Source organism: Hakea prostrata, chromosome 8 (genome assembly GCF_041222555.1).
Source record: "Hakea prostrata isolate BN-2017 chromosome 8, UWA_Hpros_2, whole genome shotgun sequence".
In the NCBI taxonomy this organism is placed as follows: domain Eukaryota; kingdom Viridiplantae; phylum Streptophyta; class Magnoliopsida; order Proteales; family Proteaceae; genus Hakea; species Hakea prostrata.
Window position 1 is genome coordinate 26,369,768 of NC_142607.1, and position 25,231 is coordinate 26,394,998.

The 25,231-nt window shown below is 41.4% G+C and overlaps 1 protein-coding gene across 2 annotated transcripts in view; it reads right to left on the reverse strand.

The window, feature by feature from the left end:
* Window positions 1-21,934, reverse strand: part of LOC149007470 (uncharacterized) — a 114,859-nt gene extending 92,925 nt beyond the window's left edge. For both annotated transcript variants that reach the window (XM_089164538.1, XM_089164537.1), the window contains exons 1-4: window positions 20,610-21,934; window positions 2,418-2,901; window positions 547-634; window positions 249-430 (exon numbers count right to left, since the gene is read on the reverse strand). In XM_089164538.1, coding sequence (XP_089020664.1) covers window positions 249-430; window positions 547-634; window positions 2,418-2,901; window positions 20,610-21,586 — 1,731 coding nt within the window. In that variant the 5' untranslated portion in view covers window positions 21,587-21,934. The remainder of the gene's footprint in view (window positions 1-248; window positions 431-546; window positions 635-2,417; window positions 2,902-20,609) is intronic.
* Between the last annotated feature and the right edge of the window lie 3,297 nt (window positions 21,935-25,231).

Here is a 25,231-nt window from a genome sequence, read left to right on the forward strand (position 1 = left end):
CCAATTGTGAAGCTTACAACCTTGACGATAACAAATGTCTTTTGAAGCAAGCCAACAGAAACATTTCTTAATAAAAGTCCACATATCACTATTCCTATGATTAAGAAAGAAAATATTACAATAAATAAAAGTTGAAAGATAAAGAATTCTTGTACTGATTTAGGGGTCCATTCTTAATTGCCTGCGTGCCTTATATGGTTGTTGGCAATCTTTTGTAATTACTACTTGCTAGGTGGTATATGAAATACCTGAGTATATGAGAATGAAACCATACGAGTATTTCCCAACCATTTCAATCCTCTCACGGTACTATTATGTACAGAAAAGCTAGCTGCTACAGCATTGGCAGAAACATCAATCACATCAATTGTTCCATTTTGAGTTCCTAGAGCAACCAGTGGAACAGCTGCAGCCGGATGGTTCCCCCCACCTTCACATAGAACCAAACTAAACTAAGTAATAAGATCTTTTACAAAAACAAATTATGTACACTGCAGCAGAAGTTATACAGAAACTCAAGTTCAACAAGAATGTAAACACACTTACGGGCCAAAGTAGCCATTAATGAAGGTGATGGCACTGCCAGTGTAGTTAAAGTTGAAGAAAGAAGATGAAGTTGCCCAACTAAGCCGATCTGCATCATTGAACCAAGAAAACGTTAGAGAACCAAAAGAGAATTTCCTTTTTTTTTCTTTTCTTTGCCCTCATTAAATAGAATATGCAAAGCAAATCAAAACCAGATTGATACTATTTGGGTTCTTCGTCTCACAAGGCTCCTAGTCACTGAAGCAGAGTAAAATTGATAAAGAAAACCACTAATAAATATACTATAGTTTCAAAAGGGCGTATGATGTGAATCCAGTTCTAGGGTTAGGGTTTCTTTGAAAGATTTCCTAGACTTAGGGATTCGCCTAGAATCTTCTAGCAAATAATCTAATAATTATAACAAAATCTATCGATCATTAGGGTTTTAACAAATTTATAGGGATACTCTGGAATCTGGATCATTATGGGAGGGTAAGAACTCATATGGGAGGAAAAGGATTAATCTAAACTAATGTGGGAAAAGTCAAATATCACAAATCGAATGGGTTGGGATAATTTTGGAAAAGAGAAAGATTAGGGGTTTATCTAAAGCAAAGATGGGATAGTTTACTAGGTAGTAGGAAATCCAGAATATTTACATTTTTTTAATGAATAACATTTAGATTTATTAAATAATCTCTCGAAGACTAGATTTCCATTTCTGGTCAGTTAGGGATACCTTTTGATCATTTTCCCTCTTGTTTTTATCAAATCACCAAAAACAATGTATTGTATTCATGCATATATAGAGATAATCACAGGCTTCTTCATCCATGATCTGTGTAGACACTTGTGAGGCGACTCAACAGGTATGGTCTTATTGAGTAATGCAAAGAGAATGCTCGTTCCCCCTTGATTAGCAACACATCAAGTACTAGGTTCAATTCCCCTACATGGTGCACCATCTCAGGACTCTTATCCATTTACATATAGTGGTAAAATGAAATTACTAGAAAACCGCCAAAGTTCAAATGTCAACCAAATTTTATACTTTCACATCTCCATTTCGAAGAAACTGACTGGGCCAAAACTTACCATCTGATAGATGATAACATAGGCACCATGTCAACAAAATTTCAATGGAGCTTCTGTATAGCAGATATTTCAGCCACATTGAGAGGGATCTCAACAAGAAGCAATGTAAACAAGTTTTTAACCAATTTTAATTCCCATAGCAAGATATGTGACAAAATAAACAAGATATTAAATTATTCAATTGAATTTATTACAAATTACAATGTGATGAAGGTTGAATAAGAGTGATCCAACTGAAATCCAATCTGTTGCTAACCCAAGCAAGAACTACTCAAGCACAAACCTGATGATAGCAACACATATCTGGTTTAAATGACTAGCACATAAATGTTACAAACCCAGTGCTACCACAGGATCACCGCAGGAATATTACGTAGATCATATAAATGACATTTCCAAAAGAAGCCAGATGACCGGAATCTTCTACAGACTGAGAATAAAATTTAGACAATAAGGATAGAGTTAAAATTCAGCCTTGCAAACTGAGAACCTAACCCATTAACTTCGACCAACTGGCAGTATCCTTGCAGCCCTGGCTTAAGATTTTGTTAAAAAGACATTGCATGCTCTTTTCCAGGAGTAACTTTTGTTAAAAGTAACTCTACATGCTCCTTACCAGAAGCCCACATCCAAACAAAATGAGTTAAAAACTCAGATTAATAAAAGGGAATAGTTCATCTATTCTCAATTCAGACTCCCGTCATGTCACTTATTTATCAACTCTTTCTCTTCCATCTTAACATGCAGAGATACAAAACTAGTATACCATGCGGGTCATGAAAAGTTTCTTTACCAACCTTAACTGACAGATCTGGAAAATTATGGATTGGTTTTGATTTCCAACCAAAACTTCGATCAATGAGCTCGGACTCTTTCACGATATTTTCGTCTCCATGAGTGGAAGAATCAACTGAGCTAATGAGTCTTTCTGGGGCCATCACTTCACTTACATCAGCCGTCAAGTTCAAATTTGTGATATCTTTCAGAGTATCTGTAGCCCCTTCAGCTGTCAGCATCCAGTTCCATATTTTCCCATCATCAGTAATGGAGATCAGATTTGTCTTAGAAATGAGACAAGGTTTATTCCAAGAATCTAATAGAGTATCAGAATCCAGAGAAAGTGAAGAAGCATTGGGTGGATCGGAATACATCTTGCCAACATTCTGGAGAGTACTTTCAGATTGACAGAGGACAACAGCCAGAACAGAAGGAGGAGGAAGGAAGGTGCCAGTTGAGGGCAATAACTCTTCCAATGAGAAAACCATATGAACCTGTTCTCCTCTGCAACAATTAAGTAAACAAATTAATTTATTAAAGAGTAGATGAAGTGTTCTCCAAGGAGCTTTCAGAAGGGAAGTGCAACAATTGAACGCCTTAGCATAGAGGATCGGAGGAAGGGAAAACACCGTAACAAAACACCCAGCAATCACAGATGCAGTGCTTAGCCCTTACTGCTCTCATATTGAATCAACATCCAAGATCCCGAGGAATGGAACATCAATATAATTAGAGATTAAAATGGAAGCTAAAAATGATATTATATACCACAGTTGTGTCTCATTATCCAATACTCCTAATGTTTCAAAGCAAGACATATGTATTAAATACATGATGGTTTAATACATCAGAATGATATGTAATTATGCACAAGTAATTGCAATTAGGAAATCACATCAAATATATGGTAATCTAAAAGATTCCATTCCAGTCGAGACCACAGTGCTCCAATACTAGCCATGAAAACAAGGAAACTCTGCTGCCTTCTTCAGGTAACCTCCTGTGAATGAAAGGGTTGCAGATCCAACCCCTAATTAGGGCCCTGTTAAAGGCCTATTATAACACTGGTTGGCCTGAGATTTTGGTTGAACCAAGAGATCTCGACCCAACGAAAATCTTGGTTGAGTTTTTCAACTTTCTGGGGCTCTCATGTGATCTCATCTCAGTTTTTCAAAAACCAAGATATATCACAAGTTCTCGAACCATTGGTCCCACACTTCAAGGAATATTTATACTAAGCCAAATATGAAGTTGTGGCACTATTCACATGAACATTGACGTAAATAATATTTTGTTTACTTTGGTTCTTCATCCATGCTGCTATTTGGGGGTAGGACTGCTCATGTGATGCACCATCGGACCAACAAAAACTCTCCCCATCATCAGACCAAGCTGAATCTTACAGAAGTCGCATCCCACAACCCCGCTGGCTGGTTTTGGAGCTTGTCTCGCTACATTTGGGCTTTTGACCGATAGCATAAAGCTGTCCAAAATTCCCCCCTAAACGAACATAAAATCTGGACTCCCATCAACGTCCACTGAATAATATGCAACCCCCCACACGGAACATCTGTAGAGTTAACTTCAACTGTCCCTTCAATCACTGTTCTCTTTATTTCATTCATTTTATTATGTCAGGATATGATTTTAAAATTGCTGGGTTAAGGCTGCATAGGGAAGTTGCCCGCCCCCAGACTCTACATGTGCCATAGTTTCAAGATGACAAGGTGAGGCAAGGCGATAGAGGACCATGAAAATCAAGGCAACACCAAGCAAGGCGCCAAGGAGAGGCAACACTAGGTCACCTTGACCCAAAAAAGGGCCCGGACACCTAGGTGTTGCCTTGACAACTATGACTTGCGTAGAAGCCTTAGGCATCAGATTCACGCTTTTATATGATTTACACATGTATGTCATTAAGCATACTCATAGACATGACTATCAGTTTTACATTGACAAAAGGAATACAAAACCCCGCAGAAAGATCTCATTTGTACCCAGTCCAGCAGTATCTCCAAGTTGCACCAAGATGTGATCTCCCAACCCAAAAAAATATTAATTGCAAGCCCAGTCAAGCAATGAAGGCCAACGTCGACCCAAATATTGTCCCCCCACCCAAAAAAAATACAACAACAACAATAAGCCTTGTCCCAACTAAATGGGGTCGGCTACATGGATTCTTGCCCTCCAATCAGTTCTATTCGAGGCCATGCTAGATACAAGCCAGCAACATCCCCACCGCCCCTAAAGTTACTAGGCACCCCAGCTCCTAGTTCCTTCAATATGGAAATCACTCTCGGGGCACAGCCGGACGGGCGGCACCCACGACCAGCACACAGGGAGCAACCCCGACCAACCAAAGACACACATCCACCAGGCCACCATCCATCAGCATCCTCATCACTACAGATCATAACTTAACCCCAACCCCGCACAGGGGAACACGGCCATAAACCCAGCAGGAAACGGACCAAGCCCGGACGACCCCACCATCCACCCAAATGGGAAACCCACCTAAATCACCTCTACAGATGAACCAGGTACCAAAAACACGAGGAACTCCGCGTCCCACATCATACCGCCCGATCATGACTAAAGTTACAACTATATATCTCCATCTACTAGTTTAAAGCTTTGATCCAAAGCACTCTCCATGAATCATTTGGCATATCCCCACGGGCTCATCAATCACTCGCTCACGGGCCCGAGCTGGTTGGGAGGGTAAGGCCCGGCGGTACTGCCGTTTAACCTAGCACAACCACTTCCCCGATGCGGGGGATAACCAGGCATTCCATACAAAAAAAAAAACCAAAAACCCCCAAAAAAAAAAAAAAAAAAAAAAAATTGAAGACATATTTACGAAAGAAGAAGCCCATTGGGTTAGGCCCATCAAAGGCCTAAAGTTGTCACCTGAACCAGCCCATGGCTTTTATGGGCTAGGGCTGTTATAGTGGGTTAAAGTTAGCCCACATATGTTGAACTTCATAGTCTAGACCTAAGCCTAAGTCTAGTTTTTAGAAAGTCAATAAAAGGGGCTTTAGTTTGAAAATAAGAGAACTCATTGTCAAAGGAGTTCTCCTTTGTCAAGAGTTAGGTAGTAGTCGAGTCATTAATAGGTAGGTGGTGTTAGCTAGTGGTTGGATGTTGCCATTAATATTTATGTCTCTTTAGAATGCTATATAAAGAGACTTATGTAAGTGGTGAAGAGACAACTTGTGAAATGAAATCAAATTGCTTGCTAGCATTCCTCCTCTTGGAGAACCCTTGTGTTTGATCAAGGTAGATTGGTGTTCGATCCAATCGATCCACCTTGCGGTGAGAAGCCCGGGTGTTACATGTTACTTTGTTGTCCTTATTGTTCTCTTAATTCTCTTATATTGTTCCATCCATTCTTCTTTATAGCATACTGCTGTTTTGAAAACCTAGTTAGTCCTTGTTCTTAAACCAATATCCTTGTTCTACCACTTCGGTTTTCAGCCTTCCATTATATCTGAATTTTATCTATCTTAAGTCTATCAAATTTGAAGTTGATTCCCTGTGAAAGGTCCTATTTGGCTACTCTTTTGATCATTCAAATACAGTACTACATTATTTGGTATCAGAGCCATGACAGGGAGTGAAAATTCTGGACCATCCAGTCCAACTAATCCTATGGCAGCAATGATGGAGATGGTTCAACAACTGAGCAACCAAATCACTGCGAACCAGAAGCAAATGGACGAGAGGTTCTCAGAAATGGAGGCCAGAGTTGCTACCTCTACTCATGTTCCTCACCCTCCACTTGGTGAAGAATTCCATCCAGCTCATTCTATAGCCAATTTTCCTGCTCGAAGAAATATGGGGAGAGGACCCCAAAGGATTCCAGTTGTGCAACCAACTTTTGAGGAGCACCTACGAAGTTATTTCACTGGAGAACAACCTACATTCAATAAGCATGTTGGTGACTCTCACAGAGTTAAGCTTGAACTCAAAGAATACTCGGGTAAGCATGATCCTCAAGTCTTTTATGATTGGTTGGCAGCATTGGATGACTATTTTGATTGGTATGAACTCTCGGAGGTACGAAAGATGAAGTTAGCACGTACCAAGCTAGTTGGAGCTGCACGTGAATGGTGGAGAACTCGCGAATATGAATTGGAAGATCGTGGTAGAGCTCCTACTACGATGGGAGGAAATGAAGGAAGAACTGAGAGAAAAGTACTTGTCATCTACTTTTCGATTGCGACTACAAGACAAGTTAAATTCTCTTCGCCAAGGGAACTCGTCAGTTGCAGAATATAGGGAACAATTTGACTCTCTTTCTTCTCATACAGGAATTCGAGAGAGGGAGATCCAAATCTTGTCACGCTTCAGATTGGGTTTACGGCCTGAAATCAATAGGGCCATTGGCGTTGTGGATGTAGAGAACGTGCGGGATTGTTTTGAAAAGGCCCTACGTGCGGAAGAATTATTGGCATCCAACAACAAAAGGTTTGGATACCAAGCCGGGGAGGCTAGGCGAAATTTTCCAGCACCAAAACCTATAACAACCACCCCTACTCAACCCACATTTCCTACCCGACAAGATAAGGGCAAGGCTCCTATGACTAGTGGCAGCCAAGCACAATGTTTTCACTGTCAAGAGGTTGGACATTATGCTAAATATTGCCCACATCGTCAAAAGATTAATGTTGTTGCTGAGATAGAAAAGTCAGCAGAGGAAGAAGATCCTGATCTATTCCCATACCCGCTCGATGATGGCGACTATGACGGAGCTGCATATGATGAGGATGATGCTAATAGAGGTGATGCTTATGGCATTCATATAGTAAGCCGCATCTTGGTGGCTGAAACCAAAGGAGAGGACTGGCGGCGCAATTGTATCTTCTACAGCCGTATGAAGTCCAGAGATAATACCGCTTTGGTGATAGTTGACAGTGGGAGCTGTGTCAACGTTACTTCAGACACCTTTGCGAAGAAAGCAAACTTGAAGGTGGAGAAGCACCCTCAACCATATCGGGTATCCTTGCTGAATGGGAATACTCTGGAGGTAAATCAACGGTGTTCCGTACCACTGAAGCTCCATCGATATGAGGAAGAGGTATGGTGTGATGTAATCCCTATGCATCTTATCGATGTTCTGTTTGGTCGACCATGGATGTATGATAATGATGTTATGGTCGGGGGGAAGAAAAACCAATGTGTATTCAAGTTCAAAGGACTTCACACTGTCCTCCACCCAGTCAATGTCCCAGCTGAAATGCGTCAACGGAGGTCCTTGAGGACCAACCAAAAGGGGACCAATGAAGCACAAAAGTTGTTGTCCATACCGCAAAAGAAGCTGCTGGTTGTTCCTCACAAGGAGTTCATTCACACTAGCCATGATACAGGGCTGGTATTGGCTCTTGTTACAAGGGTAGTCACGCCTCCACCTGAGGCGACATTCCCTCCACCCATCAAAGAGTTACTTTCTGATTTTTCTGATTTTTCTGATGTGGTTCCTGATGAGTTGCCTAATGAGCTACCTCCTATGCGCGATATTCAACATGCCATTGATTTGGTACCGGGTTCGGTGTTACCAAACCTACCGGCTTATCGCCTTAGCCCAACAGAGCACAATGAACTCAAAAGACAGGTGAATGAGTTGCTACATAAAGGATTCATTCAGGAGAGCTTAAGTCCATGTGTTGTACCAGCATTACTGACTCCAAAGAAGGATGGCTCATGGCGCATGTGTGTGGACAGTAGAGCAATCAACAAGATTACAGTCAAGTATAGGTTTCCTATACCACGGCTTGATGACATGTTGGACATGCTATCCGGGGCTAAGATCTTTTCTAAATTGGATCTTAGAAGTGGCTATCATCAGATTCGTATTCGGCCTGGAGATGAGTGGAAGACTGCCTTCAAGACCAAGGATGGACTATTCGAATGGAAAGTCATGCCTTTTGGTCTGACGAATGCACCTAGTACATTCATGAGGGTGATGACACAGGTACTCCGTCCTTTTATTGGTCGATTTTTGGTCGTATACTTTGATGATATATTGATCTACAACAAGCATCCAGATGATCACATCGATCATCTACGGCAAGTCTTGAGAGTGCTTCGCCATGAGAAGCTATACATCAATCTCAAGAAATGCTCCTTTATGCTGCCAAAGGTTGTGTTCCTTGGTTTTATTGTCTCATCACAAGGGGTTGAAGCTGATCTAGAGAAGATAACAAGTATAACAGATTGGGCTACACCAAAGACAATCACTGAGGTTCGTAGTTTTCATGGACTTGCATCGTTTTACAGGAGATTCATTCGGAACTTTAGTGCAATCATGGCACCTATTACCGAGTGTTTGAAGCAAGGCAAAGGTGAGTTCAAGTGGACAGCAGCGGCAACCAAAGCCTTTCATCTTATCAAGCAAAAGATGACAGAGGCTCCAATACTTCGCCTGCCAGATTTTGACTGTATATTTGAGGTAGCAACTGATGCCTCACATATTGGTCTAGGAGGTGTATTGATGCAAGGAGGGCACCCTATCGCTTTCTACAGCGAGAAACTCAATGATGCCAAGCGACGCTATTCGACATATGATCTAGAGCTCTATGCTGTTGTCCAGGTGTTACGCCATTGGAGACATTATCTCATCGGCAAAGAGTTCATTCTCTATACCGATCATGAGGCGCTGAAGTATCTACATTCACAGAAGTCGATAAGCAACAGGCACGCTAAATGGGTTGCTTATCTCCAAGAGTTTGTGTTCGCAATGAAGTACAAGGCAGGAAAGGAGAATACGGTGGCTGATGCATTGAGTCGAAAAGTACTTACTCTTAGCACATTCTCAGCACATGCAGTTAGCATTGATCAGATACGTGATGAGTATGCATCTGACGAAGATTTCAACATGCCACACAAGGAGTTACAGCAAGGCAAGCAACATCATAAATACTCACTTCACGATGGGTATTTGTTTTTGGGAACTCGGTTATGCATTCCAAATTCTTCCCTACGACATCACATCATACGGGAGCTGCATGGCGGAGGTTTGGGAGGTCACTTTGGCAAGGATAAGACTATCATACAAGTTACCGATCGGTATTATTGGCCCCATATTGCAAAGGATGTTGATCATGTAATCAAGAGATGCAAAGTCTGTCAGCTAGCCAAGGGAACCAAGCAAAATACAGGTCTGTACTCACCATTACCAGTTCCTCATGCACCTTGGATTGATATTAGTATGGATTTTGTACTTGGGCTACCCTCCACAAAAGAGCGATCCGACTCCATCATGGTTGTGGTTGACCGATTCTCAAAGATGGCTCATTTTATACCATGTCGAAAGACCTTTGATGCATCTCACATTGCAAAGATATTCTTTAAGGAGGTTGTACGACTACATGGGCTACCAAGTAGCATTGTCTCAGATCGTGACGTCAAAAGTTCACGAGCTACTTTTGGAAGACATTGTGGCTGAAAAGTAACACAAAGTTACAATTTTCAACCGCATTCCATCCACAAACTGACGGGCAGACAGAAGTGGTGTATCGAAGCTTGGGAAACTTACTAAGGTGTTTGGTTCGTGACTATGAGAAGACATGGTCGTCCATACTCGACATAGCTGAGTTTGCTTACAACAGCTCAGTTAATCGTACGACAGGTCGTACTCCTTTTGAGATTCTACTTGGAGTTCAACCCCGACGGCCTATAGACCTCATTCCATTACCACCACAAGCACGCATGAGTATTGAGGCTGATGAGTTTCTGCGCCATATCACAGAGGTACATGCTGATGTTCGCCGAAGAATAGCTCTCAACAATGATGTCTACAAGGCTACAGCAGATCATCATCGACGATATGTGGAGTTTCAACCAGGAGACATGGTGATAGTTCGTGTCAACCCAGAAAGGTTCCAACATGGGGTCAACAACAAACTCCATCCAAAGAAGATGGGTCCATACAAGGTGCTGAAACGCATTGGACCAAATGCTTATGTACTCGAGCTACCAGAAGAAATGAACATAAGCAATGTCTTCAACGTGGCTAACTTACATCTTTATGTAGGACACCACTCTGATGATGGAGACACTGAACAAATGTTGAGGCTGCCCCAACTCAAGCCACCAATCACTGACATCATTGAAGAGGTTTTGGATGACTCTTACAAAACCACTCGTCGTGGCACTGGATACCATGCTTTCCTCGTCAAATGGAAGAATCGTCCACGACATGATAGTACTTGGATTCATGTTGATGATTTCATGAAACTCGATCCCGATTTGTATGAACGTTACATGTCCTTCGTTCATTCGTCGGAGACGAATGTTTTCAAGCCGGGGAGAGTTGATGCAGAATTGAAGACATATTTACGAAAGAAGAAGCCCATTGGGTTAGGCCCATCAAAGGCCTAAAGTTGTCACTTGAACCAGCCCATGGCTTTTATGGGCTAGGGCTGTTCTAGTGGGTTAAAGTTAGCCCACATATGTTGAACTTCATAGTCTAGACCTAAGCCTAAGTCTAGTTTTTAGAAAGTCAATAAAAGGGGCTTTAGTTTGAAAATAAGAGAACTTATTGTCAAAGGAGTTCTCCTTTGTCAAGAGTTAGGTAGTAGTCGAGTCATTAATAGGTAGGTGGTGTTAGCTAGTGGTTGGATGTTGCCATTAATATTTATGTCTCTTTAGAATGCTATATAAAGAGACTTATGTAAGTGGTGAAGAGACAACTTGTGAAATGAAATCAAATTGCTTGCTAGCATTCCTCCTCTTGGAGAACCCTTGTGTTTGATCAAGGTAGATTGGTGTTCGATCCAATCGATCCACCTTGCGGTGAGAAGCCCGGGTGTTACATGTTACTTTGTTGTCCTTATTGTTCTCTTAATTCTCTTATATTGTTCCATCCATTCTTCTTTATAGCATACTGCTGTTTTGAAAACCTAGTTAGTCCTTGTTCTTAAACCAATATCCTTGTTCTACCACTTCGGTTTTCAGCCTTCCATTATATCTGAATTTTATCTATCTTAAGTCTATCAAATTTGAAGTTGATTCCCTGTGAAAGGTCCTATTTGGCTACTCTTTTGATCATTCAAATACAGTACTACATTAGGTTCCTAAGCTCTTCCATACTTCAATTGGGATTTCATCAGGACCTTGTGTCTTGCCGAGTTTCATCCTCCTTAAAGCTTCTTTTACTTCGGACATCGAAATTCTACGTATATAAGTTCGGACATTGGTGCCTTGGTGAAAAGTGTAATTGTCCGAAACATAAGTGCTTGAAGAATGCTCATTTAGTAAACTAAAGAAATAGGTTTCCCATCTTTTCTTAATATCCTCCTCACAAACTAATACTTTACCATCTCCATTTTTAATACATCTAACATGGTCAAGATCTCTACTCTTCCTATCCCTCATCTTAGCTATCTTATAAATAGATTTTTCCCCTTCCTTTGTGCCCAACTTATTGTATAACTCTTCATACTTCCTTTCCCTTGCTTTTCCCGCAATTTTCTTAGCTTCATTTCTATCCAACCTATACCTTTGAAAATCCTCAACATCCTTAATTCTTTGCCATGTCTTAAACCTAGCTTTTTTTATTCCTAATGGCAGCTTGAACCTCACTATCCCACCACCACATCTCTCTATAAGAATGGATCTTTCCTTTTGATTCACCTAGAACATCTTTAGCCACCTTCTTAATACACATAGCCATCTCATTCTGCATTGCATTGGTATCCCCTTTAAAATCCCATTTTCCTTGTTTGACTACTTCATTAACGAAGGATTTAGAGTACTCTCCTTTCAAATTCCACCATCTTATTCTGAGATAGTTTACCCTGGACCTTTTATGTGTTCTTGGGACTAAGCACATATCCAATACCACAAGTCTATGTTGTGCAGTTACGCTTTCCCCCACCAAAAATAAATAAATAAATAAATTGAAGAACCAAGATTTTTTTCCTAACAGATACTCCAAGTGAACACATATAGGATTAGTTTTCAAGGTAATCTCTCCCAAGGTCCAAAAGTTCTCTTCAACCATGAAGTAAAGATGTGTTCAGACTTCAGATATCCAAAAGAAAGACTCAAATACTTCAAGGTAAACAACCAGAAAAGCAGCTTGATACTCATGCAAAGTTCAAAGTGAATAAAAGAAAAAAGGGGCAATTACCCTTTTTATACATGAAAAAGCTACAGCCAGCACCATACTTTTGGTTAATTAGTTCTCCATCTAGTGTAACCACCTCAGAAAAGTCACCTAATACTTGCCTTGAATTTTCCAATATTACTGCCATCTAATATTAGTCCATATAATGCCACAGGAATTTGCCAAGAAACCAGCTAAATACATGAATCCACATTATTGCATCTAGAGTTTGAACAGGAAAAAAGTTAGGCAGGTAACACTCTCAGGTGGTGAATTCCTGTTTCAGCAAGTATCTACTACACAGAACTTAGATCAAATTGCCACTTTTTTAGCAGTGAATGATTTCATACATTTCACATCGTTCTTTATATTCTACCAGGAAAAAGAAAAAAAAAATCCTTCTTTATAAATAAGATCCGTCCATTTAGACATTCATCCTTCGAGAATATGACTTTCACCAATTCCATCTTTGAAAAGACCCCACCCTACACTACAAAAAAGGATTGCTTTTGCATTGTCTGCCATTAAGCCTTGCTGCTTGATCTGTGTCTTAAAACGTCAGCTTGTATAAGACCCAAATTAGTTTGTATAAGACTAAGCTGTAGTTGATGTTGCTGTGTTCATTTTATTTATTTTTAAAATTCTATATCTCAAAAAGTTCTTGCGGGAAATAATTCTCTGTCAGGTCACACCAAAGCTCTCCCACCGCCTTTTGATCTCGCTGCCGCCATGCCTCCTGGTGGCCCTCCACCGGAGAATGAAGGGTTCCCATGGTGGGAACCCCCTGCTGAATCTCAATCTGCTGCACCTGCGCCAAAAGTCTGGGCAAACCTCTTCAAAAGTGGGAAAGTTCTGGATGGGTCTGCAGAAATACCATTCATTGAACCCACAATCGAGGATGAAGAAATCACTGCCGATTGCGTAGACGATGAGGTAAACGAGGAAGAAAAACTCTGGGCTTCTGATCTTGTGGGGCATGTATTTGCAAGCAGACCAACCTTCACAAGTATGAAGCAGTATGTTGAAGATAATTGGAAACACGCTGGGGGTGTAGATGTATATAGCCTAGATAATGGTTTGTTTGTGTTCGCTTTCAATGATCAATCGCACAACCAAAGAATCTTAGAAGAGAGACCCTGGATCTTCGGTTCCCATCCCCTAGTCCTCCATCCATGGTCTGCAAAACACTCACTGGAGAAAAAAGAAGCAAACCTCCCCCTATGGATTAGGGTTTATGGTTTGAATCTTTGGGGACCAAAAACTCTAAGGCGCATTGCTAGCATGGATCCCTGGTATGTGCAGATAAACGTACTCTACTCAAAGAAAGGTTGTCTTTTCCAAGATTTTGTGTCTCTGTTAGAGCAACAAGGGGCCTCCCTCGTTCGGTGACAGTAAGGCTTAAAGACGGCACTAAGCTCAAACACCATATTGTTTACGAATGGGTTCCCTCCTTGTGTGATCATTGCAAAAATTTTGGCCATACTGATGCTTCATATCGTATAGCTAAACCCCAACCACCCCAGAGAAGCTACTGGTCCTATCAAGCCTATGCAAATTGCAGATGAATGGCGCAAACCAGTCCGGAAGAATCAGAAAAATGAAAAACAGCAGCATCCTAATGGCAATCAACCCCTTGTGGCACAGAGGATGGATCCGAGAAGAAACTCAAACCAGCATCAAGGGGAAAACTCCTCTAGGAGACAATTCACAGCAAACCATCAATCCAATAGGACTAAGGTTCAGATGGTCCCACAAACACCAAAGCATGTTGATGGTATGGAGGTAGGGGACAAGTAGTCACTACCTGGGAACCTTGGTGCCGGCAACATATCAGTGATGTTGGTCTACCCAAACAGAAATTCTCCAGGTGTCAGGTTGGCAGATATCATGGAAATAGGCAACAGAACATCCAGTGCTACTAAGACTCCTGGGTCGTGGGGGAACCACAGACCGGTGGGACCCAATAGCAAATCAACACAGAATTCCATGGAGGCTGAAATTCACTCAAACCCAAATGATATGATTTTAGATCCGAACATATCATCTGAAGCTACCAAAAGGAAGCGACACCCGGACAATCCACCTCATGCAAAAACCCATAACTCCAGGAGTTGGGATCATGCACGACTCATTGAAGAAACTCGTCACCATGAAAGGAGCATAGGGAAGGACTCTAGCCAAGTGAACTGTTTCACCCACCTTTCGGATGAGTCCGAGACAAACCGAGTTGATACCCGATTGAGAGAACGAAGCCCAATCCGAGCGATATCAGAGGACAATAACCTTCACCTTAGTCAATTATGCTCAAGATTGCATGTTGGAACATTAGGGGTTTAAACAACCCAAGAAGACAACATGAAGTTAGTAATTGGGCGATTAAAATGAATCTTAGTTTTTTCAGTCTTGTGGAAACCAAGGCAAAGCCACACTAATTCCCTTTGGCATCAAGAACTCTCAACAGTAGATGACAGTGCTATGGTAACTATAAGGAGTCGAGTATGGGCAGAATCTAGATTTTATGGGACAAGGAGAAGGTCCATGTTACTCCATTGTTTACTACCTCTCAACTAGTTCATTCTATTATCACAATTTGTGAAACGGGAAATTCCCTCCTCATCACCGTCGTGAATAGAGAATGTGATGCTTCTATAAGAGAAGTTTTGTGGCAGGTTCTTCGCCAACTCGCAACAACATGTCAGTGGTCGTGCCTGGTGCTAGGTGACTTCAATGCTTATGCATCTGACAAGGAGAAGATAGGTGGTCGGCGTCTTAGCAGGCGAGAAACTGCTCCACTTGCTTCTTGTTTGGCTGATACTGGGTTGGCAGACATGAAATGGACAGGATATAATCTTACCTGGAGTAACCCGAGTAGTGGCAGCAGACGAATATCAACTAAGCTCAACCGAGCTCTGATCAATATGCAATGAAATAATGTATTTCCAGCAACAACAGCTCAGTTCCTTAATCCAAGCACATCGGACCATTGCCCTATTGTTGTACAATTTCTGCTGGCCAAATGAAGAAAGGCAAACCATTTATTTTACAATTTTTCGACTAACCATGAATGTTTTCTCCCTCTTGTTCAACAAATTTGGGTAACTCCTACCACTAAAACCCCAATGCAACGGCTCCTAATAAAACAAAAATTGTTAAAGGATGAACTGAAGAAGTGGGACCACAGGAATTTTCATAATTTGGATGATCAGGTACAAAACGTTCAAAGCAATGTTGATAATCTACAATCTGTGTGGCAACACAGAAGGCCTACTAATGATGAGATTCAGCAAGAAACAACCATGACAGTTAAGCTTAGACGGTTGCTGGTAGCTAAAGAATCTAGTTTAAGATAGAAACCATGAATTCGTTGGCTTAAACATGGGGATGCTAGCTCAGATTTCTTTCACAAGTCCCTACAAACCTAGCGAGCCAAGAATCGTGTACAATCGGTGCATAATGTTAAGGGCGAACTGCTGACTAATGAAGAAGCCATTAGACATGAAGCAACTCGACACTTCTCCATAGCTTTCATAGGAACTCCCCTTGTGATGTGTTATGGATATTCATTGCCTATTGACAAGTCTCTAAATGACAATACGAGAACCTGGTTAGTGCAGTATATCACATGAGACGAAATCAAACAGGTGGTTTTTGGTGTGGACGACGACTCAGCACCAGGAACTGATGGTTTTTTAGCCTCATTCTATAAATGTACATGGGAGATAACCGGAGAAGATGTAACTGATGCAATACTTGATGTCTTTCAGAACCACCGCCTTCCTCCAGAAGTGAAGCTTTCCAGATTGACACTCATACCAAAAGGGTATTCACAAACAACCTTCTCCGATTATAGACCTATAGCAATGAGTTTTTTCTTATATAGATTTGTGGCAAAAAATTTAGCAAACAAATTGAAGATGGTAATGCACCAACTGGTGGACTGTAACCAATCGGCCTTTACTAAGGGAAGACAGATATCAAATAATATCCTCCTCTATCAAGAATTAATCAACAAATATCAGTGTGGGTGCGGGATGCCACGTTTTGCAGCCAAATTGGACCTTAGAAAGCTAATGACAATGTGCAATGGAGTTTCCTTTTTTACTTATCTTCGGCAACTTCATTTTCCACCTGTGTTTATTTCTTGAACACATCAATGTGTCACCAATCCCAGCTATGTGGTGTTTTTGAATGGAGCACGATCTCCCATGTTCTCTGCAAATAAAGGGCTTCGCCAAGGGTGCCCTATATCACCTTTTCTTTTCAATATCATGCTCCAAGCATTCTCGGATTCCCTCAATATTGCAACACAAGGACGGTTTTTGTACCACCACCACTGTGAAAAACCTGAACTGACTACTGTGTGTTTTGCAGATGATCTCTTTGTGTTTGGGAGAGCTACTAAGGAATTTGCCAACACCCTATAGGAAGCACTTTATAGGTTTGGCTAGATCTCTGGCCTAACTATTAACCTTGTGAAGTCAAATATATTCTTTGCAAATACCTCTGGAGAAGTCAAGGAATACTTCAACAATGTACTCCACATCCCACCAGGTCTTTTCCCCCATTAAATATTTGGGTGAGCCTTTATCGCCCACGGCACTAACGGTGGCGGACTTTGACCCCCTCTTGAACAAAGTTGAGAAGAGGTTAACATCCTGGACCAGCCGAGCTCTTTCCTATTCAGGCAGAGTGGTTCTATTAAAGTCAGTTATCATTGGTATTATTAGGTATTGGATCAACCTGTTCAAGATTCCAAAGAAAATATTAGTCCCTAGAGGCAATGATGAATAAATTCTACTACTGGTAGCTACAAAGTGGCATGGGAACAGGTTTGCCTACTAGAGCAAGAGGGAGGTTTGGGGCTTTGTGGACTTGAAGAATGGAATAAAGCAGGCCTAATGCAACATGTATGGTCATTAGCAGCTAGGAAGGAAACCTGTTGGGTCAAATACATATATCATAAGTGGCTTGAGAAAGATTCAATTTGGTCTCTTAGTACACCAACCCAATGCACTGTGACTTTAAAGGCTATCCTGACAGTAAGGAAGGATGTGTGCAGATGCATCCAATATGAGATTAAGGACAAGAGAAACACTTTACTTTGGCATGACCCATGGCTTCCCCTTGGCCCCCTGTGGCTACAATTATTAATAATCAACACCAATGGGACCACCTATGCAAAGATGAGATGATCAAAGCACAGTGGCATGAAATATTGGATATCGGGTTTTGACCTAGACTTGAGATGGATCATGCAGTTTGGACCATGATCTGTTATGGAGATTTCTACCTCAAATCAGCCTGGGAACAGATTCATATGAAGAAGCTGAAAGTTAACTGGTATAGTTTGCTTTGGTTCCCAGCCACCCAACCAAGGCTCTCCTTCATCGTCTGGTTAGCTTTTCTGGGGAGATGGAACACCAAAGCTCGCATGGTAGAATGGAATACAAATATTGACTTGGGATGTGTTCTTTGTAGGAGAGATATAGAGACCATTAATCATCTTCTGTTTCAATGCCCTTACAGTTATGACATATGGAAAAGCATAATGAGGCTGAACGGTTTTAATCACCCCACAGTAAACTCGTGGACAGATGAAATTGCCTGGATGACCACTCACATCAAAGGGGGAAATTTGGGTGCTCAAATTAAACGATTTAGCATGGTGGCAATGACATACTACATTTGATTGAGCGAAACAACCGTATTTCTAAGCAGACAGAGACATCAGCCATACAACTCAGTAGGAAGATCATCTACACAACATGATATCGTTTTCTAGACACCACAGCACCAGTAGAGGACACAGCTGAAGCAAGAGAATTCTTCCATTGCTGGAAATTAAAAGTGAACTACAGAGTTCCATCGCAACTCCGTCTCAAACGGAAAAACCCAATATTGCATGGAAAGTGATTAATTGTGATGGATCTATAAGAGAGGAGATGAGTGGTTATGGTGTAATCATCCGTAATGAGAAAGGCGAATCATTGTGCGCAATTGCTGGAGCAATCAAACAACACAGCATTACCTATATGGAACTCTATGCAATAAAGAGGGGGCTCCAACGGCCAGCAAGTACTGAAATCCAGCAGGTGGAGGCACGTTCCGACTCAGCTGTGCCTATCCAAGGAATTCAGAGTGGAAAAGGGATACCTTGGAACACTCATGGGCTAGTAGACAAAATTCAAGATCTGGCACTGAGATTTGTTGAATGCAGGTTTGTGCATCACTTGAGGCAATCTAATGCCTGTTCAGATCACTTGGCAAGCTTGGTCACCTCTTGTCAGGAGTTGATTTTTTATATTGATTCTCTCCCCCACTGATCTGGCCAAACTCATTCAGGCAGATGCTAGTGGGAAACCATACTACAGACAAATGTAATTTCCCTCTTTTACGAAAGTTTCCTTCCCTTTTTCCCCAAAAAAAAAACTCTATATCTCGCCTTCAGAAGGATTAATGTTACCAACCCCATTAGTTACGACTTCGGATAAGGCTGAGTTGTTGTTATTGCTGATAGTATGTTTTGCAGCCACTTTCCAGGAGGGCCGCTAGATAGTCCCATCACCATAACTGAGGTGAAACCTTCTCATGAGGCACCCCTACTCATGCATACTGAACCAGATTTGATAGCTTAAGTCACTTCATGCGTTCTTTATCCACGACTGTAGATCCAAAGAGATCCAAACCCCATCAGCACAGCTAGGCCTCAAATTACTCAAGCTATCAGTTTTAGCCTTACCACCATATTCCAGTGACAGGCTAAAATTTTGATTTTCTTCTGCTCATCGGATCCCATGTTTATAAAAAACTAAGAGAAAAGTTAACTTTTGCAGATAAATTGGAGAAGTGACCTGATGCAGATTGAAGGGCCCATGCCTACAATAACCATAGAAATAATCATGTAGAAAAACACGCTTAGCTTGCCGTCATTCCTGGTATGACTTCAAATATAGCTGAGTAGAGAGCCAAGATTCATGCTGCCCATCAAGTTAAGCTTCGACGTTGGGATTCTGTTGTTGTAATTAAACTCCATTTTCCAAGGCCTGGAGAAGTATGTTGGGCAGTTAAGAAGCAGAGAGTAGCTAGAAAGGATCAATGTAGCCAACTCCATTAAACTCCATTTTTAAAGGCCTAGCATTTGTTTTGATGTTACATGTCCCTACCTTATATGCTATTTTACTGTCTATTCTAGCATGTGGCCAACCCCATTAAGTTGGGACAAGGCTGGAACATTGCTAAACTGGTTTTTTAATTCCAGCAACATAAAGATGTTATCAATAACAGCCAGTGGAGAATGGCTTGTAAAATACAACAATTGTTTCTTTCCAGGAAAGAGTGGCATATTAAATATGTGCATATGAACTGTATCTATGTCATATGGACAACTGCTGCATATCAACAGCACACACTGCACTTTTGGTGTTTCTTATGTTTCTTAAGATCAATTTGAGTGATTTGCATATAAGGTCAATGCCAGAAATGGGATAGATGGGTATATGATTAAATTGTTAGATGGCACAACAAGCTATTAATTGGAAAATGTTGTGAGAAGAAAAGGAATTGATAGTATATTTGACCAAGAAGACAAAAGCAACAATAATGCAGCTCTAAAGATTAATATGAAGAAAATAGTAGATGAAATCTCTTAAGCCGATTCATTAACTTTAAGGTTTTATTCAATCTCTATTCTTTCTGTTGGACTATAAAATAACAAGCGTTCAGATACCTTTGAACCATGGAAAATAAGTTTAATTACACGTATAAATGTTACATAAGAAGCAGAAACCAGACATTATGTGGAGGAGATGAAGAACATAAAAGCAAGGTTCTGATTGTAATCAAAAGATGTTGAACTTCGATACCAGTGTTTCAATCATCTAGAACACTGAAAAGAAAGTGCGTGTGTGAGTGTGTGTTTCCACATAGAAAGGCTGAAGAGAAATGTGTGTGTATCTACACGGCAATCATTCTTACAACCTCTTACGCCTTTTAATTGACCAATGAATTTTCAGATGCAATTGCAGCAACTAATTTTGTTATGAAGTATAGAGTAGAGGTTCCAAGGTATTATAAGAACTCATGGGTCTCCAAGTGTACTTACTCTTTCCGTTTCCAAGTGGTGAGGTTTCCGTCAACATGAACACAGTAGAGCATGTCATTGTCCGGATCGGGCAATACATCCAGAAACTTGCTGCAGCCCCGGGGCAGCCCAGCAGAAGAAAGCGTAGTCTCGTATTGCAAATCGAACACAACGAGCTCTTTGGGGAAAGTAACAAAAACAATATACCTCCACTGCGGTGAGAAGCTAAACCTCACAACAAACAGAGGAAACACGGAAAGCGCAGGGGCAGTAGAACCCGAAGCGGCGTCTCTCTCAAACTTCTGCAACTCACTAGAGTCACTAGCAGTTGGGATCCGGTGCTCCTTGACGGCGACTTCGCTGTCACCATCCCCAAGAACCAAAACAGACAGCAAGAAGCCCTTGAGCCCTAATGCACAGAAATGCCTTGAATCGAAGGGATCAACACGAATGCAGGACAAGAATTGGAGGGAAGCATCGTATTTCCAAATGCAACGACCGGTGGTGATATTCCAGAGGGCAAGGAGAGAAGGACCTTGAAGAGAGGCAAGAACCCAAGAATCGGCACGAGCGCGGACCCAACAGAGATCTTGAACGCCGAGCTTGGATCTATCTGAAGGAGGATCGAATTCCATCCAGAGGAAGATAAGGTGGAGGCGGAAGTCCCAGAGAGCGATGCGACCCTGTCGATCTCCGACGGCGAGGATGAGGTGCGAATTGGAGGGTTCGTGTGTGAGAACGTCGCGGCAGAGGGGCTGAGGGATCCAGCGGACGGAGGTGACGAAGGGGATAATAGCAGTGGGGGAGGTAGAGGAGGCAGGCATTGGGAGAACGCAGAGGAGCTGCATTGACCGAGCTTCAACGACGGCGACGCTGCTTCCGGCGCCGTAAGCGAGAAGGCCGGTGGTGTTGCAATCTGCAGATCCGCCATTGTTGCGGCTTGGTGGACCTGGGAGCGTAAAATCCCAGGAATCGAGAGGGGAACGGCTGATGGACATTGTTTGATGTGTTTACCGGAGAGGAGAATGAAAGGGAGAATAAATTAGCAGAGCAGGATGGTCGATGACCATTTTCTGTTTTGACTGCTGGATTTCTTGACGTAATGTGGTTTTCTGCTGAAAATTCTTCTTCTAGTTGGAGTTCTTCGATCTAGCAGTGCATTTCAACCGCCAATTTCTAATGGCGGTGTTTGCTGAGGTACTTCGACTTCTCGTCTCAGTCTTTTCTCCTTTGGCATGTTAAGTTGGCGTCTCAGATTCTCTCCACCATCTCTGTTCGTAAGACCGGCCTCCTACATTCACAAACACGTGCAAGCTTTGGTTGACAGTGATAAACCGTGTGAATGTGAGAAAAAAAAAATTTTTTTTGTACAAAGGCGCTTTTTTTTTTTTTTTTTTTTTGGGTAAGATACAAAGGCGCTTTTTATACTTGGGAATGTGGGAAATTTTTTTTTTTTTGTATAAAGGCGCTTTTTATATATAAGGGTAGGGATATTCGACAGGAGCGTCAAGCCGAATTCCCGATCGTTATATTCAAATTTTCAGTCAAGATTTCGATTGGGCGGCCGAAATTATTTTACTTGACAGTCCTGTGCATGAAATGCATAGGACCAATGCAAGGTCCGTGAATGTGAGTCCCTATCTAATGTGAGTATCGAAAGTTGGTCTCAAGCCGCTCGTTGGATGGATGGAGAGGGTGGACTTTTTTTTTTCTTCTACTAAAAAGCACTTAATATTAATTAGGTTAGAAAAGTATTTACATAAGAGACATTAGATTTAGTAGGAATGGCCTGTCAATCATGCTATACACTTTCAGAGAGTCGAACAGGCAAATGAGCAACAGATAACTCTATCTCAGAAACATCCATAACTAAGCCAACTAAGTAGTCGGCTGTCGCATTCATCTCTCGCATATGATGCATAAAAACGTAGTGATGGAACAGAGGCAGCATGCCCCAAATATCCTTCAGGATGTCACAAATTGACCATAAAGCTTTAGCAGGACAAGCGATCTGTTGTGTGAAATCCTACTTAACCTTAATCCAAAAATTCTTAGTGTAGGTCCAAAGACCCAAAGTGATGGAAGAAGACAGTTGTGGGCCATCTCAATTGAACCATTGAGTCTAACCCAGAGCCAATGGAGATTGATGATGGAGTTTCTCCTATGAAAACCCCGTCTGACTTTTAGAAGAAATTGTAGCTTGTTAGTGTTGAGCTTGTATGAAGGACTTGAGTTCTAGTTTGATACTTTTTTTTTTTTGGTAAGTAGTTTGACACCTTTGGAATGTCCTATAAAGTCAGGTAAGACCATTTGTTAAGTTGGTGAAGGACCTAGGTGAAGCTTGTGGTCGTTGGAAATCAAAAATCTTATTTTTGGCCTTACTGCCAAGCTTGGTTGCTTACCTTGGTTGCTTTAAGCGACCAACCTCCCCAGGGACAGTTTGGTCACTTTTTGAAAAAAATAGGTTTTTGAAGCCCTATTTAAGTGTTTTTCGTTCTAATTCATCCCATAATATTCTAAAGCCTCTAGAGAACGTGAAAAGAACCTTAGAGCCTCCTCTTCGAAGCCAAGGAAGATCCCCAAGCATCTGTAGAAGTTTCTCCGTCGAATCCTCTTCTAGAATGTTAGTAATCGATCTGTTTCTCTCTAGATCTACTCTCTCTTCTGTTTCTACCCAATTTCGTGATTGTGAGGAATGTCCTACACTACTGTAATGACCTAATCTCAAATCCTCATAGTTTTAGAATGAATTCTCATTCACTCTATTCTCTCCGTAGACGATACGGTGTGATTTATGTGTTTAACCTAGATGATGACCATGATTTTATTCTAATTTGAGTTGTTTGATTTCTAATCTCTTTTAGATCTATTCTTTGATTGTTTTCTAAGCATGAGCTACTATTTTCTTATCTCTAGAATGAATCCCCATTCACTCAAGTCTCTCCATGAAATCCGCAGACTGATATCAGTAAAAGCCCATTTTATGATTCAATTAGATTTCTTTTCCATTAACCATATAAGATACTTAGACCATGTTAGATAGTTTTCTTTTACTGCTATCAATCTTCCCTTTTAATTTCGGAGCGTTCCGATGTCATTCAATTAGTTTTCGATCAAAATTAGAGTTTTTGTCCATACAACAGTGCCTTGGTCGCTTGAACCTTGAGCGACCAACCATAAGCGACCAAGCATGTCAGTGACAGCAACTTTTCTCTGTTTTGCTTCCATTTCATCTTAGATCGTTAGGGTTTGTTCCTTATGTTTTATACATGTTTGTTTAGGGTTATTTTGATGATTTTGGAGTTGCCCTTTAATCTCTTTCTCGAAGTTTACGAATCGAATTCAAGGTGAGTACGTTCACTCATAATTGACATTATTGCATTTTATATGTTGTTAGATCTTGTTTGCATATGATAGCTACTGTCTTTGATCTTTTTATATATTGTTTTACTTCTGTAATTATAGTATGCTTGTCATGACATGAATTACATGCTTGTATTGAATATGAATGATGGGATTGTGAGTTGGACCGTGCTATGATAATTATGGAATCATGATGTGATGTGATTGCCTAAGTTTGTGATTGGGGAATGGGGACTACCCTTTTGGCATTTATGTCTTTGGACACCAGTGGAGGTGGTATCCGACGCTTTCCTATAGTGCCCCTTGGCACTTTCATTGATTATTGGTTAATACACTTAGAGCATGTCTAGTAGTGTTTGGCTAGGGAAACCCTCATATTTTACCCTATCGAAAGGGGTATTGAGACAGAGTGACTCGTGGCAGCAATGGGGATTGGAGAGCGCTCAAGACCGGTAACCAACCCATGAGAGGACACAATCACATTGTAGGGCCATTCATTGGTAGGGTTACATATAGTAAGCTTGGGCTCATGGGGCCCAAGAAGGTGAGAAGCATGAGGGGACACGAGAGCTTCCCGTTTATTATATGTGGATGACCAATAGGGTTAAGAGTCTATGTAGTCGGGGAAGGAGACGGTGGCTCTAGAGGGAAAGACACCTGAAAGGATCACGGGAAGCGAGGAATGGAAGTATCCGACCATAAGTAGATGTGACTCAGTAGATTACTTGCATTGGGCTAAGTTTAACCGTGACATGCGCCAATACTCATACCAATGGTGATGAGCGATAATGTTGACCTAAACCCTAGCCATGGAATGTTCAGGAAGGATGCCCTGACCCAATTACCATGGAGAACCCAAGAGACCAAGAAGGTTGAGGGAAGAGTGACTGAGACTACCCAGAGGAGTATGGTGATTTATCTTAATATGTGACTACCATTAAAGACCAGCATATATAGAATTTGAAGCATCCTTGCATATTGTCTCAATCATTTGCATTCATGCCTCGATATTGTTAGATTGTGATTGTTTATAATTGTTAATTGTGTTTGAATTGCTGGCTGAGTTCTTTTGAGCTCACCCTTCAGGAAACATGTTTTTCTTTAGATTGTATTGTAGGTACTAATGATTGCGAGATTACGAACTACGAGGCCACGGCGTGTGAGTTGTATTATATGCAAGATACCGTCTATAACAGTGAAGACTACTAGTGCAATGGTGGAGCATACCAGGATTAGTCATGCTTTGGAGCTAGTGCATCGGCATTTGGATACAGAAGTCT